Below are 16392 nucleotides of genomic sequence, written 5' to 3' on the forward strand. Positions count from 1 at the left end.
ATCTTCAGACACTGATTTCTGGAATTTTGCATCTTAAAAAATAGTTGTACTATCCCACTTATTGTAGGTAGTCCTGTTCAGACTCACAGAATCGAGTTTTGTTTCTGTTACTTTCCCCTCATTCACAAAGTATTAGATATTCATGTCTCTTGCAAAAGACTTTTGAAAAAAAAGGAAATTGAGAATTTACAAAAGTTCCCTGTTTTTTTTTTTTTCATGTACAGTAGCATCTGCAAGATTGAACCACTAAAGTAATCCTTTATCATTGAAAGAAAGGCGTTTTCTTTCAAATTTTTGAAAATTTGTAAGTGGATTAGGGTGGAAGAATTCACTGATATCATCAAGGAGCTTTTGTTTACTCACTTTTATCCTTCCTATTTTCTGAGCTTCTTCGTATTCATTTGAGTGAAGAGTGGAATCCAGTGGATCATGTTATTTTTAAAGGGTATTGAGTGATTCCTACTGGTCAGTTTTTCTAGCATTAAAAATTTACTTTTTGTATCTTGTAGCAAGAAACTTGAATTGATTTCTTGGAATTATCCAAAGTATTTATAATTGATCTTGCTCTTTTCTTGCTTGTTATAAGAGTTAAGTAGCTAGAGCATATTGGTTAGTTTATTTGGAAGGGAATGTTAGTTGAATGAAGCCATTGGTCAAATGCTGTAGCACCAAAAGACACTTGTCATTCTAAATGAGTCATCATTTCATATGGGTCACCAGTCTTAGGTTTAAGTGCTTAGCATGCCTTTTAAGTGCTATATGGGTGTGTTTTAAGTTTTTATCTTTTGTTCTTACTGAATCAGCCTATAAAAACATCATAGTAAATACATATTGTCAAGAAATTCTATCACTGATCTTGATTTCTCAAGTTTAAACTCTAGGCTAAGCATCACAAATCGATACCATTTTATTATCCTGTCCAGTTAATACTGAAGGTCAGCTTGAAAATAGGTACAATATGATTTCAATATAGTGTTGCTTGTAGTAGAGAAAGAATAAGGGAAAAATGAAACCCTTTCTGATTATAGGTTTTGATAGAATCTTGGTGATTTAGTCTGATCCTCAATCTTCCATGAGGCCCAGAGCAACCTCATGACTCCTGTGTTCAAATAACTTGTCACCAGATGTGCATATTAAAATGCTTTGTGAGTTTTAAAAAGATTTACATGTTAGCCCTTCTGAAAGAGCCTGTGGCTGGTGGAACTTCAGGTCCCTTCCTGCTCTAAAAGGTTCTGAGTGTGTGTCCATTTTCTGGTTTGGGGCCAGCTTCCTATTGCTTTAAAGCATGGAGCCCGTCTTGTTGATTTCTGTTCATCTTTGGGAGCATGCTACAAGAAACAGGTAGCAAGGCCTCAGACATGCTCTGCTCTGAGCAGGTATGAATGGGTTAGTGCTGTTCTTTACTCACACCCAAAAGGCATTTTGGAGGGTTTTCTCTATTTATGCAGCTGGGGAGACAGACTGGCTCCTTCCCTCTGTAGGGTCTTTGCACATGCTCTACCTTTACCCAAACTGGTTTCTCCTGACCTCGCGTGATAACTGTTCCATCTCAGCTCAATGTTACTTCCCTCTTGAGTTCCATACTGGATCACATTCATCATTATATGCTCTTTTTCCTTCATAGCATTTTTAAGTTCTTTATAATTACGTCTTTCTGTGCATCTTTGTTTGATTCTGTTAGTCCTGTGGACTGTAAGCGCCACATGAGCAGTGACCATATTGCTCTTCTTCATTGCACCCTCTTTGATGTAGCTCAGCTTCTGGCATGAAGAACTGCTCAAAAATAATTGTTGGATGAGTCTCCTAAATATGGGATTTGAATCCCTGCTTCTGAGCCAAAGCAGGGTATTAGCATGTAGCTCAGTTCAGGTTTCTGTTTTGCTGCAGGGCAGTGTATCTGTTTATCTAGTTAAGTCAATTGGTTATATAAAATTTTGAAGCTGAAAGTTTAGTGTTTTGTTGTTTGAATTAAAAAAAAAATTGTTCATGACAAAATAGCCAAGTCAAAGTCATCACATCAAAATTTGTATCGTATCCTCTGCCTGGCCTCCTGTCATTAGTTTTGCCTTATACACTGCAGAAAGAGGGCTTGCTAGGTGGTATAGTGGTATCGAGTCTACCTGCCAATGCAGGGACACAAGAGACTCAAGTGTGATCTCTGGGTTGGGAAAATCCTCTGGAGTAGGGAGTGGCAACCCACTCCAGGGTTCTTGTCTGAAAATTTTCATGGACAGAGGAGCCTGGCGAGCTGCAGTCCATGGGATCACAAAAAGTCCATGGGGTTGCAAAGACACAACTGAGCGATGGAGCCTGCACACACACTGCACCAAGCCTTCCCAGAGAAGCCCTGTCCAGTATCATGCAATGCTCATAAAGGTGACATCATGCCACATCCACTGTTCTGATTTTAGGTTGCTTTTGTGTGTTCATTTGTGCTGTCTCCCACCTCGACTGTAAGGTCCTGTGCGAATGCTGGCCTTGCAGCCTCAGAGGTAACTCATCTCCCTGTCCCCAGGCACCCCTCCACTTCTGCCATGTAATGCATGGGACTGCACTCTTCCTAAAGCTAGATTCTGGTAAAATGTGTGGAATGGCCAACAGGAAACTGAGACAATAATCTCTATTAATTTGGCAGCCGTTTTCAAATCATTAAGAGTGGTTGCTCCTTACTTCCAAGCACAGTTTAGTCTTACTCTTAAAAAGAGTTTGTGAGAAGCACCAAGGAAAGTTGTTAAAACAATACAGAGCTGTGTGTGGTGGTGGTTTTTGGTGGTTAGTGGTAAGAATGGGACCAGGCACTTTAATTCTACAGAACCAAGATGGTATTCTTGTTCAGTATGATTAAGGCTTTGAGGTGAGGTTGGGAAGTTGGAAGGGCCTTTATTTGCTGCCTAAGTTTTCAAATAAAAATGACTCACAAAAATATTTCTTGAATTGAAAGCATCATTGGTCAGATTTGTTCTCAGGCCCTCCTCCTATCACCATACCATCTGCTGTTTCACCATTAAAATGAAGCCGTGGGTAAGCTGGATTGGGAGGAGGGTAATTCTAAAGGAAGTGGAAATGGGAAATAAAAGTTCACATCTTTGGGTATCGTAAACGGTTGTTCACAGCCTCAGGGGAGAGAGAGGTTGTTGACAGAAAAGATACATGGTCCTCATTCACATGGACAGGGCACTCTGTGCCACAAAGCAAAAGCCCCTGGCTTCTTTCTTGAAGCAGTGAAAATAATGTCTTGTTTGATTTTTATGCTCTAAGATGCCTCTCTATCCTCTGTGTCCTCATCAGTGTTTTCCCTCCCCCCGCTTCTTCCTCTGAAATGCTTTTTCCTGCCTGCTTTTGGTTTAGGCTGCTTCCTTCATGAAAGTGTCCTCTTATTTTCTGATGCAGTTACCTCTGCCCCTGATTTATTTATTTATCTTTGTTTTTAGCTCAGCTCTGAATGGGTTTTGGAAAGTAGAGAAGAAAATCCAGTCTACGTTTTAGGGGACATTGGACAGCCGGATAAATGCAGGTATGTACATTTGCATATTTAAAAGAAAGACAAAACAGAAAATAGTCTCTGTAAAGAATAATGAAACTGATCTTCAACTTGTAGTACTACCTTACTGTAGCCATTTATTTTTCTATATTGTTATTTTAATTTTTCTTCATTCCAAATGTTGCATGTGCTACTTTGGAGATTTTTTTTTAACTACAGAATGGGAAGTGTAAAGTCAAACTTCCCTCATAATTCCTCCTAGATGTTCACCACTGTTAGCAATTTATTGTCTGTTTTTCCAGATTGTACATATGCAATACCAGAAGGGTCATAGTGTACATACTATGCTTTTTCATTTTGTAGTGTGTCACAGACATCTTTCAGCCATTGGTTCAGATAGGTTTATGTCACCATACACCTAGGTTTATGTCAGCCTCTTTTGAGGGAGGTCACCATTATCTTCATTACCTCCACCATAGTTTGACCCCAGGGAAATAGCAGGGAGGGAATACAGCTCCACCCATCAACAGAAAATTAGATTAAAGATTTATTGAGCATGGTCCTGCCCATCAGAACAAGACCCAATTTCCCCCTCAGTCTCTCCCATCAGGAAGCTTACATAAGCCTCATCCTTCTCCATCAGAGGGCAGACAGAATGAAAACCACAATCACAGAAAACTAACCCACCTAATCACATGGACCACAGCCTTGTCTAACTTAATGAAACTATGAGCCATGCCGTGTAGGGCCACCCAAGACGGACGGGTCGTGGTGGAGAGTTGTGACAAAATGTGGTTCACTGGAGAAGGGAACAGCAGACCACTTCAGTGTTCTTGCCTTGAGAACCCCATAAACAGTATGAAAGACAAAAAGAGAGGACACTGAAAGGTGAACTCCCCAGGTCGGTAGGTGCCCAATATGCTACTGGAGATCAGTGGAGAAACAACTCCAGAAAGAATGAAGAGACGGAGCCAAAGCAAAAACAACACCCAGTTCTGGATATGACTGGTGATGGAAGCAAGGTCCAGTGCTGTAAAGAGCAATATTGCATAGGAACCTGGAATGTTAGGTCCATGAATTAAGGCAAATTGGAAGTGGTCAAACAGGAGACGGCAAGAATGAATGTCAACATTTTAGGAATCAGCAAGCTAAAATGGACTGGAATGGGTGAATTTAACTCAGATGACCATTTATCTCAATACCATCTACTACTGTGGGCAAGAATCCCTTAGAAGAAATGGAGTAGCCATCATAGTCAACAAAAGAGTCTGAAATGCAGTACTTGGATGCAATCTCAAAAACGACAGAATGATCTCTATTCATTTCCAAGGCAAACCATTCAATATCACAATAATCCAAGTCTATGCCCTGACCAGTAATGCTGAAGAAGCTGAAGTTGAACAGTTCTATGAAGATCTACAAGACCTTCTAGAATTAACACTCAAAAAAGATGTCCTTTTCATTATAGGGGACTGGAATGCAAAAGTAGGAAGTCAAGAAACACCTAGAGTAACAGGCAAATTTGGCCTTGGAGTATGGCATGAATCAGGGCAAAGGCTAACAGAGTTTTGCCAAGAGAACGCACTGGTCATAGCAAACACCCTCTTCCAACAACACAAGAGAAGACTCTACACATGGACATCACCAGATGGTCAATACTGAAATCAGATTGATTATATTCTTTGCAGCCAAAGATGGAGAAGCTCTATACAGTCAGCAAAAACAAGACCAGGAGCTGACTGTGGCTCAGATCATGAACTCCTTATTGCCAAATTCAGACTTAAATTGAAGAAAGTAGGGAAAACCATAGACCATTCAGGTATGACCTAAGTCATATCCCTTATGATTATACAGTGGAAGTGAGAAATAGATTTAAGGGACTAGATCTGATAGAGTGCCTGATGAACTATAGAATGAGGTTCATGACATTGTACAGGAGACAGGGAGCAAGACCATCCCCAAGAAAAAGAAATTGAAAAAAGCAAAACAGCTGTCTGAGGAGGCCTTGCAAATAGCTATGAAAAGAAAAGAAGCAAAAAGCAAAGGAGAAAAGGAAAGATATTCCCATTTGAATGCAGAGTTCCAAAGAATAGTAAGGAGAAATAAGAAAGCCTTTCTCAGTGATCAGTTGAAAGAAATAGAGGAAAACAATAGAATGGGAAAGACTAGAGATCTGTTCAAGAAAATTAGAGATACCAAGGGAACATTTCATGCAAAGATGGGCTCAATAAAAGACAGAAATGGTATGGACCTAACAGAAGCAGAAATATTAAGAGGTGGCAAGAATACACAGAAGAACTGTACAAAAAAAGATCTTCATGACCCAGTTAATCACAATGGTGTGATCACTTCCCTAGAGCCAGACATCCTGAAATGTGAAGTCAAGTGGGCTTAAGGATGCATCTACTACGAACAAAGCTAGTGGAGGTGATGGAATGCCAGCTGAGCTATTTCAAATCCTAAAAGATGATGCACTCGATATGTCAGCAAATTTGGAAGACTCATCAGTGGCCACAGGACTGGAAAAGGTCAGTTTTCATTCCAATCCCAAAGAAAGGCAGTGCCAAAGAATGCTCAAACTACAGCACAATTGCACGCATCTCACATGCTAGTAAAGTAATGCTCAAAATTCTCTAAGCCAGGCTTCAGCAGTACATGAACCATGAACTTCCAGATGTTCAAGCTGGTTTTAGAAAAGGCAGAGGAACCAGAGATCAAATTGCCAATATCCGCTGGATCATCAAAACAGCAAGAGAGTTCCAGAAAAACATCTATTTCTGCTTTATTGACTATGCCAAAGCCTTTGACTGTGTGGATCACAATAAACTGTAGAAAATTCTGAAAGAGTTAATACCAGACCACCTGACCTGCCTCTTGAGAAACCGATATGCAGGTCAGGAAGCAACAGTTAGAACTGGACATGGAACAACAGACTGGTTCCAAATAGGAAAAGGAGTACGTCAACGCTGTATATTGTCACCCTGCTTATTTAACATAAATGCAGAGTACATCATGAGAAACGCTGGGCTGGAGGAAGCACAAGCTGGAGTCAAGATTGCAGGGAGAAACATCAATAACCTCAGATATGCAGATGACACCACCCTTAAGGCAGAAAATGAAGAAGAACTGAAGAGCCTCTTGATGAAAGTGGAAGAGGAGAGTGAAAAAGTTGGCTTAAAGCTCAACATTCAGAAAACTAAGATCACGGCATCTGGTCCCATCACTTCATGGCAAATAAATAGAGAAACAGTGGAAACAGTGTCAGACTTTATTTTTAGGGGGCTCCAAAATCACTGCAGATGGTGACTGCAGCCATGAATTAAAAGACACTTAACTTCTTGGGAGGAAAGTTATGATCAACTTAGACAGCATATTAAAAGCAGAGACATTACTTTGCCAACAAAGGTCCAGCTAGTTAAGGCTATGGTTTTTCCAGTAGTCGTGTATGGATGTGAGAGTTGGACTATAAAGAAAGCTGAGTGCCCAAGAATTGATGCTTTTGAATGGTGGTGTTGGCGGAGACTCTTGCAAGTCCCTTGGACTGCAAGGAGATCCAACCAGTCCATCCTAAGGGAGATCAGTCCTGAATATGCATTGGAAGGACTGATGTTGAAGCTGAAACACCAATACTTTGGCCACCTGATGCGAAGAGCTGACTCATTTGAAACGACCTTGATGCTGGGAAAGATTGAAGGCGGGAGGAGAAGGGGATGACAGATGATGAGATGGTTAGATGGCATCACCGACTCAATGGACGTAAGCTTGAGTAAATTCCTGGAGTCGGTGATGAACAGAGAGGCCTGGCGTGCTGCAGTCCATGGGGTCGAAAGAGTCAGACACAACTAAATAACTGAACTGACCTGAACTGAACAGCCTCATAGTATTCCTTTGTGTTAATATTCTTAATTTTGTTTACTGAGCCCTCTCCTGTTGGACATTGTATTTTCTTTTTCTATTTCAGATGGTCCCACATCTTCTACATATATAATTATGAATACTTGCCTGATTATATTTTTACAGTAAAAGGATATAACACCATCTTTGAATTCTTCCCCTGCTTTGTTTGTTCAGAGTCTTAAAGAGAAAGGTTTCTCTTATGTTATGAAGCAGACTTGAGCTACTGTTTTTCCATCTCTTATTTTTCATTGGAGGGTAGAGTTGGAAGCCCAGTGCTGGGTTTTAAAACTTTCTTGTTTGATAGTTGATCTGAACCTTAAGATGAGTTACGAGCTAATCTTTCTGCCTGGTCTTTGAAAAAATTTGATGTTCAGATTTACTTTGGTGATTAAACAAGTAAAACCAAACGCCTCTTAGTTTGTAGCATTGAGGAGTACCTGGTTTGTGTCCTTCCTGTAAGTATCTCTTCACCAGGGCAGCTAATAGACTAAGCACAGGAATTTGATGAAGAGAATTGACAGTGGCCCTCCTTTGGTAACTTGTTGTGGGTCATTCTGCAAGCTCTGTACTAGGCACTGGTGATACAGAGATGGGCAACATAGTGCTTGTCCTTAAGGACCTCATAGCACGTGGAAGTGAGAGAGAGACAGAGATGTGAATAAGAGGATCGTAATTCAGTGTGCTCAGTGCAGTGTGGTGAGTTTGAGAGAGGGCACCTAACTCAGGAGATGGGGAGGTGGGATGGAGGTTCAGTGGAGGCTTCCTGCAGGAGGTAATATCCAAGCTGAGTTCTAAAGAAAATTGAAGTTTGCCATGAAAGGGATAAGGCGCGAAGGTACTCCTGGTGGAGGATCAGCCTGAGCAAAGGCAGGAAAATGAGAAAAATTACATTGGTGGTGGGTGGACTAGGGGGTAGGTAATAGGAAGATGGCAGCTTTGTGGATTTCAAGCCTGAAGTAAGAGACTGAGGGTGATGTGAGATGAGTCCCGTGAAGCTAGCTGGCCAGGTGAGGGAAGGCCTCTATTAGGAGCATAGAGTTGGTCTCTAGATTAATGAGGAGTCTTTAGGGGGTGTGATGTGTGCTTTGGGGGCTAAGTGAAGGTTGGCTTGGTAGGCAGGAGGAAAGTAGGAACCTGGGGTCAGAGAAGTTAGTTTGAGGCCTTTGGTGTTGGGGTGAGGGAAGAAAGAACACATAAGGCTTTCTCTAGTTTTCCCCTCTTTTCTCTCTGCACCCAAGGTTAAGTTTGCTGAGGTTGGCTCTTTGATTCTAGTTGCTGTCCCCACTAAGAGGGCTCAGGTGAGTAACTTAGTTGCAAACTTCTCACTCCTGGGTTCTGACCTTTGAAAGCAAGGCTTCTAGCTCACATTCTGGTGCCACAGAGTGCTGCCCGTTGACCTCCCCATCTGTGGGGTCAAGGGGCCTGGCTGCACTCATTAATTCTCGTGACCTGAAGTTTCTCGTCCATGTAGTTTATGAACACGAGTCTGTAGTCCTTTTGTGTGTGCTGTCTCAGAGCCAGCCCTGCGTTAGATTCTAGGGGCATGAAGATAAGTAAAGATAGTTAATGCCCTCACTGAGCTTGTCATTTACTGGGAGATAGACGTAAAATTAAAAGGCAGTATAATTTGTGCCAGTAGATCTAGTGGTAGCAGGAATATTATAACATTAACATCAGTGGTTCCAGAATGAGACACATTTTTCAGCTACAACTTATGTAGAAATAGAGAATATAAATTTAGGTCATGTCTAAATCACTCTGATTTTTGAGAATATGGTATTATAATAATTTATTCATTAGAGTGCATAATTGATTACCTTCTGTGGTTGCTCCTGCTGTAAGCTCCCATGAGTTTGATTTTCAGGGAGGGAATGAGCAGGTCCTTATCTAATACCATATCTTTCTACTTGCTTCCCTTCAAAACACTCTTTGACCAACTTTTAGCACCTAGAATGACCATGTAATCTCATTTTCCTTCCACTCCAGTATCTAAATATAAAAGAGGACTGCAGTGCCATGGCTTTCTGTGCTAAAATGAGGAGCTCCAAGAAGGCGGAGATGAATCTAGAGGCCCCTGAGCCGGGGGTGGAGGTGCTCTTCTACCTGTCGGATAGGGAGCCTCTCCGGCTGGGCGGCGGAGAGTACACAGCGGAGGAGCTGTGCATCCGGGCGGCGCAGGAGTGCTGTGAGTACCAGCAGCTGCCCAGGGCCCTAGCAGGGCCTGGTCTCTGCCCCTGGCAGCTCCACCAGGGGGAAAGAGGGGTGGGCTCTGGGGCTCAGCTGTTCTGCCCAGCCTCAGCCGCTGACTGGCATTCAACCTTAGGCCGGTGAATTTAATTCTGAGAATTTCACTTTTTACTGTCTTCATTGCAAGGTGACTTATTCCTTTTCTGTCACTAATGGGGTCTGAGAAAATGATGCTTAGTTTTCTAATTTCCCCTGTATCTATGAAATTGGGATAATGTCAGCACTGAATGAATAAAGCACAAAGTTACAAGCTCAGTAAGTACCATCTCTCAGTATGTTAATAGTTTAAAACTTCTGAAAAATGTGATCTGTCCTTATGCTGCCATGGCCTGCCTCTTTTGTGCCTGACACCCTCCTCCCTGCCCCAGCAATATCATGATGCTAAATTGAAGTGAGAAGTATCACTTTGTGGCTTGGTCAGCTTGCCAGGTTGTGAAAAGGAAGGACAGTGAAGCTGTGAACAACACAATCCTTTTGCCCTCAGAACTTGGGAAACCAAACTAACAAATAAAGCCCCTTTCATTATCCTTTAAACTTGGGGTCATTGGCAGTTTTTGCCTACCTGCTTTTAAATGACAGGTAAAGTTAATTGATAGAAACTGAAAGGTCTAATCCACTTGGAGCTTGGTGATGATTGTACAGCTTTGTAAGTATATGAAAATTCATTGAATTATACACTTAAAATGGGTGAACTTTTTGGTATGCAAATTTCAGTAAAGCTGTTTCTTAAAAATTAACTCATTTCATCATGGTGGATTCATTAGCTATGATGGCAGGTAGCCTGATCCATGCTTTACTTACATCATCTTTATTCCTCAGAGCAACTCTGAGGATTATTATAGTGAGGGTGGCGGGGGATTGTATGGCTGTTGCAAGAAGAAGCTACCTTGTCTCAGAGCCAGCCCCGAGTTAGGTTTGTCTAGAAAACCCATTTTCTTTCTGATCTGTCTTTCTGCTTAAAATTCTTTGAATACCAGAGTTCAAATAAAAGGGGAGAGGTTGGTGTGACAGCAGCTTTAAAAGTATTTGTAATTATTAATAGCCAAACAACTAGATGTAAATTGGTGGTTCTAAGACATTTTTAAAAACATTTTTTCCCCTTTCTCTTAAGATTTGGTTTATGGTTTTTATTCTCTTAGCCAAGTGTCTTGCCATTAGCATAGCAGGTATAAACCTTAGTTTGTTAGCAAGGATCATTTGTGCAGAATTGTCAGGCTGCAGTTAGTGAGAGGTTGAGGAATTGCTGTTACAAGAGGTGAGAGGGAGAGCCTGTGAATCTGAAGACAGACTCAGCCCCTGTATCCTGTTACTCAGGGTCAGTTTGGGACATCAGTTTTTAAGCCCAGTCTGTAGAGGATGATTATTAGCTTTTGTAACCAACTCAGGGGATTGTTGCAGAAATTAATATATGAATATGAAATACCACAGATTCTTGGAGCTATTATTATTATTGTGGTACATGATGTTTTGGGGGCAGTATTCTCATTTTTTACCAATATGCTGCTGCTGCTAAGTCGCTTTAGTTGTGTCCGACTCTATGCAACCCCATAGATGGCAGCCCACTAGGCTCCTCTGTCCCTGGGATTCTCCAGGCAAGAACACTGGAGTGGGTTGCCATTTCCTTCTCCAATGCATGAAAGTGAAAAGTGAAAGTGAAGTCGCTCAGTCGTGTCCGACTCTTAGTGACCCCATGGACTGCAGCCCACCAGGCTCCTCTGTCCATGGGATTTTCCAGGCAAGAGTGCTGGAGTGGGGTGCCATTGCCTTCTCCATTTTACCAATGTAGATAGGATAGATTTTTGTTCTTTTATCTCTCATTAGTTTACCTCCCTCGGTAGCTCTATCTGGGTTTGAATGCCAGTCTTGCATTTTACTAGTTGAACAACCTTGAATCAGACTAAATCTCAGAGTTTCTTTGTAAAATGTCAGAAATAATACTTAACCACAAGAGGTATTAGGAGAATTAAAAGGTAATAGATGTAGAGTGTGTTAGCCTGATGCCTGATACTAAGTCCTCAGTAAATGTTGGTACTACATAGGTATCTTTAATCTTCTTTTTTTAAATAGTGATATTGTCTGAATCAGACCTGGGATAGAACGTAGACTTATCTATTTGATTGCAGATAAATTATTGCTTCAAATACGTGTTTCATATTCAAATATGGATATCTATAAAGAAAAGCTAGGTTTCCAGACCAGTCCACAGAAGCCAGTTTATGAATGAAAACCCATTGTTTACCTGAAATATAGTCCTAGTAATACTGGATCCAAAAGCCCTTTACTATAGTTTCCAAGGGAAAATGCTCTTTGAAGTTTAGCTCCATCTTCTCTGCTACATGGAGTAGTGTAACTCTGAAGAAGTAACTCCCAAATAATTTGAGGAACAGAAGTTGAGGTATTCAGCAGAAGCATGAAGAAGCCAATAAACCTGTAACTTCTTAGTGTATGCATAGGAGAGAGTCCCTGCCTAGGTGGCCAGGGTCAGTGGGGGGCCCCAGTCAGTGTCTGTCTCTCTCCACGTATCTGAGATGGGAATCAAGTGCCAGCTACTTCATGTCCCCCCCGCCCTCCTTTTTTTGGTTTGCCATACAAGTTCATTGTATCTCTGTTTGAGGCCTGACCACACATGAAAATATCAACAATAATTGATTATTTGTAATCATTCTCCTACCTTCTCCCACACTTTTAGATTACAGGTGTGTGTAATTTTAATCATGGGCTCAGAAGTTGAGTGAAAAGGTACTTTCCTGGCTTCATCATCTCCCTAATCTCTTCTAACATCCTTGCATCAAAGGAGGTAGTTAGTTGAATAGGGAGGCAAGGGAGCATTTGTAGGGAGGCAAGGCCACCTGTTGTCAACAATTATGCTGTTGCTAGTTGGCTACTAGTAAAAAATACTTCAATAACTATAGAGTACTTTAAAAGTGTATTTAACATTAATGGTAATGGATTTTAATCACTTTGGTTATTTATTCCAACACACATTTCACATGCTACTGCCAGGAACGTATTTGCATGTTTAATGTGTAATCAGAGTATGTTAGAACTGTTTAAACCCTCTGTAGGCGATAGATCAAGGATTTCTCAAATTCTAAGAGTGCTTCTCACTGTGATTAGCAAGGTGAAAAACAGGTGGAGTCTGGGACTCTCTCAGATGGCCTTTTTTTCTTTGAAGCAGAATTTGGTAAGACTGCCACAGACACTGTAGTGAGAAATATTATTAGACTTTTATTTTTAAATGGTTTTTTACCAGGTTTGCCAGGCACTATAGTCCATATTCTTGGGGAGCCATAATTTTTTATTATTATGTTTAAAACTGCCTGATTGTGCATGGTTCAAGTTGTATTTAGCTCCAAGAGGATGCAAATATGACCTGGATTCTTTCTAAATGAGAGAATTGCTGGTCTTTGCATATGTGGTGCTTTGAAAAAAGATGGCCAGATCTATCTGTCTTTAATTTTCTGATCCATTGTTTACTTTTCCCCAGGTATCTCTCCTCTGTGTCACAACCTCTTTGCCCTGTATGATGAGAACACCAAGCTCTGGTATGCTCCGAATCGCACCATCACTGTCGACGACAAAACATCACTCCGGCTCCACTACCGGATGAGGTATGGGTGCCTGCCAGTCTCCCTCGTGCAGTGACGCCCGATGGTTAACCTGGAGGCCTAAGTCACTTAGCAAGAGGCAGTGTAGTCATTTTTGTAATCTGTAAGTTTTGTATTTGCTTGCTATGAGAAAAGACTTCTTCAGTATTTGGAAAATAATTAAGATGAGTTTGATCACCTTCCTCTGTTGCATTTTAGAAAAGAAATCATTAAAAAGCAGACGGTATTTTGAATAGAATTAGTACCTTACAGCAGAGTTTTTCATTCAGCAGATTATGGTTATGAGTTTAATTTAGAGAGTTATGACCAGAAATTTTTTTAGAAAGAGAGATGGATGAGAATAGATAATATCAGCATATGTACATAACCTAAGAATATTATTTTTAGATCTGTAGTTTGAGATTAATTTGTATGTTCTAGGTCATGGTATAATAAAATGTTTCTTAATATATAATCTGTATGTTCTAGGTCTTGGTATAATAAAATTTTTCTCAATACATTATCTGTATGTATTAGCTCATTATATAGTAAGATGTTTCTTACTAGAGAGCTTGAGAAACACTGCCGGAAGTGGAAACCTAGAAATCCTAGCTTGGTCTTGTTCTGAAGCGGTGGGTGTTTCCATCCACTGCCTGAGGACTTTGGTCTAGTGGGGCTATAGGTTTTCTTCTGGTGAATCCTTTATCTTTCCTCCCATACTGTAGACTTTGTTAAGTGTCACGTAGTCTCCTAAGGTGGCATAGTCAGTACTTCATCACTAGAATCTCTTGAGTTTATACACGTTTGATCTGTATGTTGAATTAGAAGTGTGTTTATGAGATACCAGTTAACCACAAGCTTCCCTTTAGCTCAGTCAGTAAAGAATCTGCCTGCAGTACAGGAGACCTGGGTTCAATTCCTGGGTTGGGAAGATTATCTGGAGAAGGAAATGGCAACCCACTCCAGTATTCTTGCTTGGAGAATCCCATGGACAAAGGAACCTGGAGGGCTATAGTCCATGGGGTCACAAGAATCAGACACGACTTAGCAACTAAACCACCTACCACCAGTTAACCACAGGTTCACACGTGTATTTAGCAGAGAAGCTGATAAATAGGGTGAATTCTTTTTGAAAAGAATCTTAATGTACCTAAGAGGGGGTTAAGTCAGTGAGTTGGCTCAGGTGCTACTGGAATGCAGGGTCGTGTAGAACAGCCTGGGGATCTCAGAGGCTCTCCACAGTACCTTAACTGCTATTTCCATTGAAGGGTCAGGAGAGTTATTACCATTCTGCAGTGGCTGGGTGTTTTTCTCAGTGGAAGCTGAACCAGATGTACATTCTTTGATAATCATCCTGGGCTGACTTTTCTCCTCCCTCCTTACTCACCCTTGATCTCACCTTGAGAGGTGTGTGTCATGAGAGATTTCATACCCCAGGTTTAGGGAAATGTTCATCCCACCCAGCTGAGCCTTCTGGCTAAGTTTGAATTTATTTTTCAGAGTATAATCCTGTTTCTGTGGCGTGGGGGTTGGCTCTGCAACCCAACATCGAAACATGTATTTGTCTGGGAAGGAGGCTTGTCACTCAGTTCTAGTTCTTTCCCTCTAGGTTTTTAGACTCAGATTCTAGAATGGTAGAATATGGGACTTGGAAGGGACCTGAGTTTGCCTGATTCAGCTCTTCCTATTTTTTAGGGGGAAACTGATGTCCAAAAAAGACAAGTGAGTTACTCAAAGTTACATACATAATGACTCGTCTTGTTAGCATTAGAATCCTCTTGGTTGGTCATGTGAATGCCTCATGATGAAAAGCTGTCTTTGACAGCTCCCCGTTTCTGTTGGGAATTCCCAGGTGGTGCTAGTGGTAAAGACACCCACCCCAACCCCCCATCGCCAGTGCAGGCAATGTAAGAGACCCAAGTTTGATCCCTGGGTTGAGAAGATTCCCTGGAGAATGAAATGGCAACCCGCTCCAGTATTCGTGCCTGGAGAATCCCATGGACAGAGGAACCTGGTGGGCAACAGATCATGGGGTCTCACAGAGTTGGATACACACACACGTTTCCGTTAGCTGCCAGGAAGTTCATGGCTGCCTCATTTTCGGCACCTTGACTTTGTACCTGACATTGCGCTTCAACAGGATATTGCCTTGTTACCACAAACTCTGAACTTGGACAGATCCCACCCTAAGCTAAAACATTTGCATTACAACAAACTATATAATTTTGAAACCTCATCATCTCACCACTAAAGAAGGTGTAATATGAAAATAAATGTTGCTGACTATTTCAGTGGAATCCTAGCTCTATTTGGGGCAGTATTTTTGTACTTTAATTATAGTTTTCTGCTTTTAGATAATTTTTTAGCTATTGTTTTAGGATTTATCTTGATATGAGACAAATATATTCTCTATTCCTTTTAAGAAAATCTAAATGAATTTCACTATCCATTAGTCAGGTTCTATAGAAACCTAAAGAGAATTTGTTGTATATAATATCTGTACATTAGCTTAGACTATGTAATCATCTGTAGTATAATTTTCTCAAAAACTTACAAGGAAGGCATATCTCTCATTGGTGGGTCTGTCTGTCTGATGATCCCTTCCTCCCTCCTTCCTTCCTGCAGTATTCTTCCACATCATTCTGCAAAGGAATATAGTCCATTATCATATTACATTTATTTAGGTCATCCTTAATTTTTTTCCATTAGCATGTTGTAATATCAGGAATTGGTGGCCCAGGTTTAATAATTAATTTTGAAAGGAGTGTACAGTTTCTGTCTTGAGGGTGCTTACTGGTTTAGTCTTATTAGCGATTAGGTAGGTGTTGACTTTTTTTCTTGAAACATTTCCGTTGTTACACTTATTTATATATTTTTCTTGAAGTATAGTCAATTTGTGATTTGTTTCATATGTATAGCATAATGATTCAATACATTTTTTAACAGATTTACTGCTTTATTTTTTGGTTGCGGGAGGTCTGCGTTGCTGCACGTAGGCTCTCGCTGGCGGTGAGTGGGGCTGCTCTGTGGCAGGGCGCGGGCTTCACGCTGCAGTGGCTGCTCCTGTTGTGCAGTGTTGGCTCTAGTCACTCGGCTTCAGTAGTTGCGGCCTGAGCACTCAGGAGTTGAGGCTCCTGGGCTCTTAGAGCAAAGGCCCAATACTTGTGTCTCACAGGCTTA

The 16392-nt window shown here is 41.1% G+C and overlaps 1 protein-coding gene across 1 annotated transcript in view; it reads left to right on the forward strand.

Annotated features, from left to right (window-relative positions):
- Positions 1-16392, forward strand: part of JAK1 (Janus kinase 1) — a 133081-nt gene that overhangs the window by 72473 nt on the left and 44216 nt on the right. Inside the window, exons 2-4 of the mRNA XM_040232668.1 lie at positions 3432-3514; positions 9365-9563; positions 13113-13236. Of these exons, the coding sequence (XP_040088602.1) occupies positions 3509-3514; positions 9365-9563; positions 13113-13236 (329 nt within the window). The 5' untranslated portion in view covers positions 3432-3508. The remainder of the gene's footprint in view (positions 1-3431; positions 3515-9364; positions 9564-13112; positions 13237-16392) is intronic.

The sequence above is a fragment of the Oryx dammah genome, unplaced genomic scaffold, assembly GCF_014754425.2.
Source record: "Oryx dammah isolate SB20612 unplaced genomic scaffold, SCBI_Odam_1.1 HiC_scaffold_28, whole genome shotgun sequence".
Lineage (NCBI taxonomy): Eukaryota > Metazoa > Chordata > Mammalia > Artiodactyla > Bovidae > Oryx > Oryx dammah.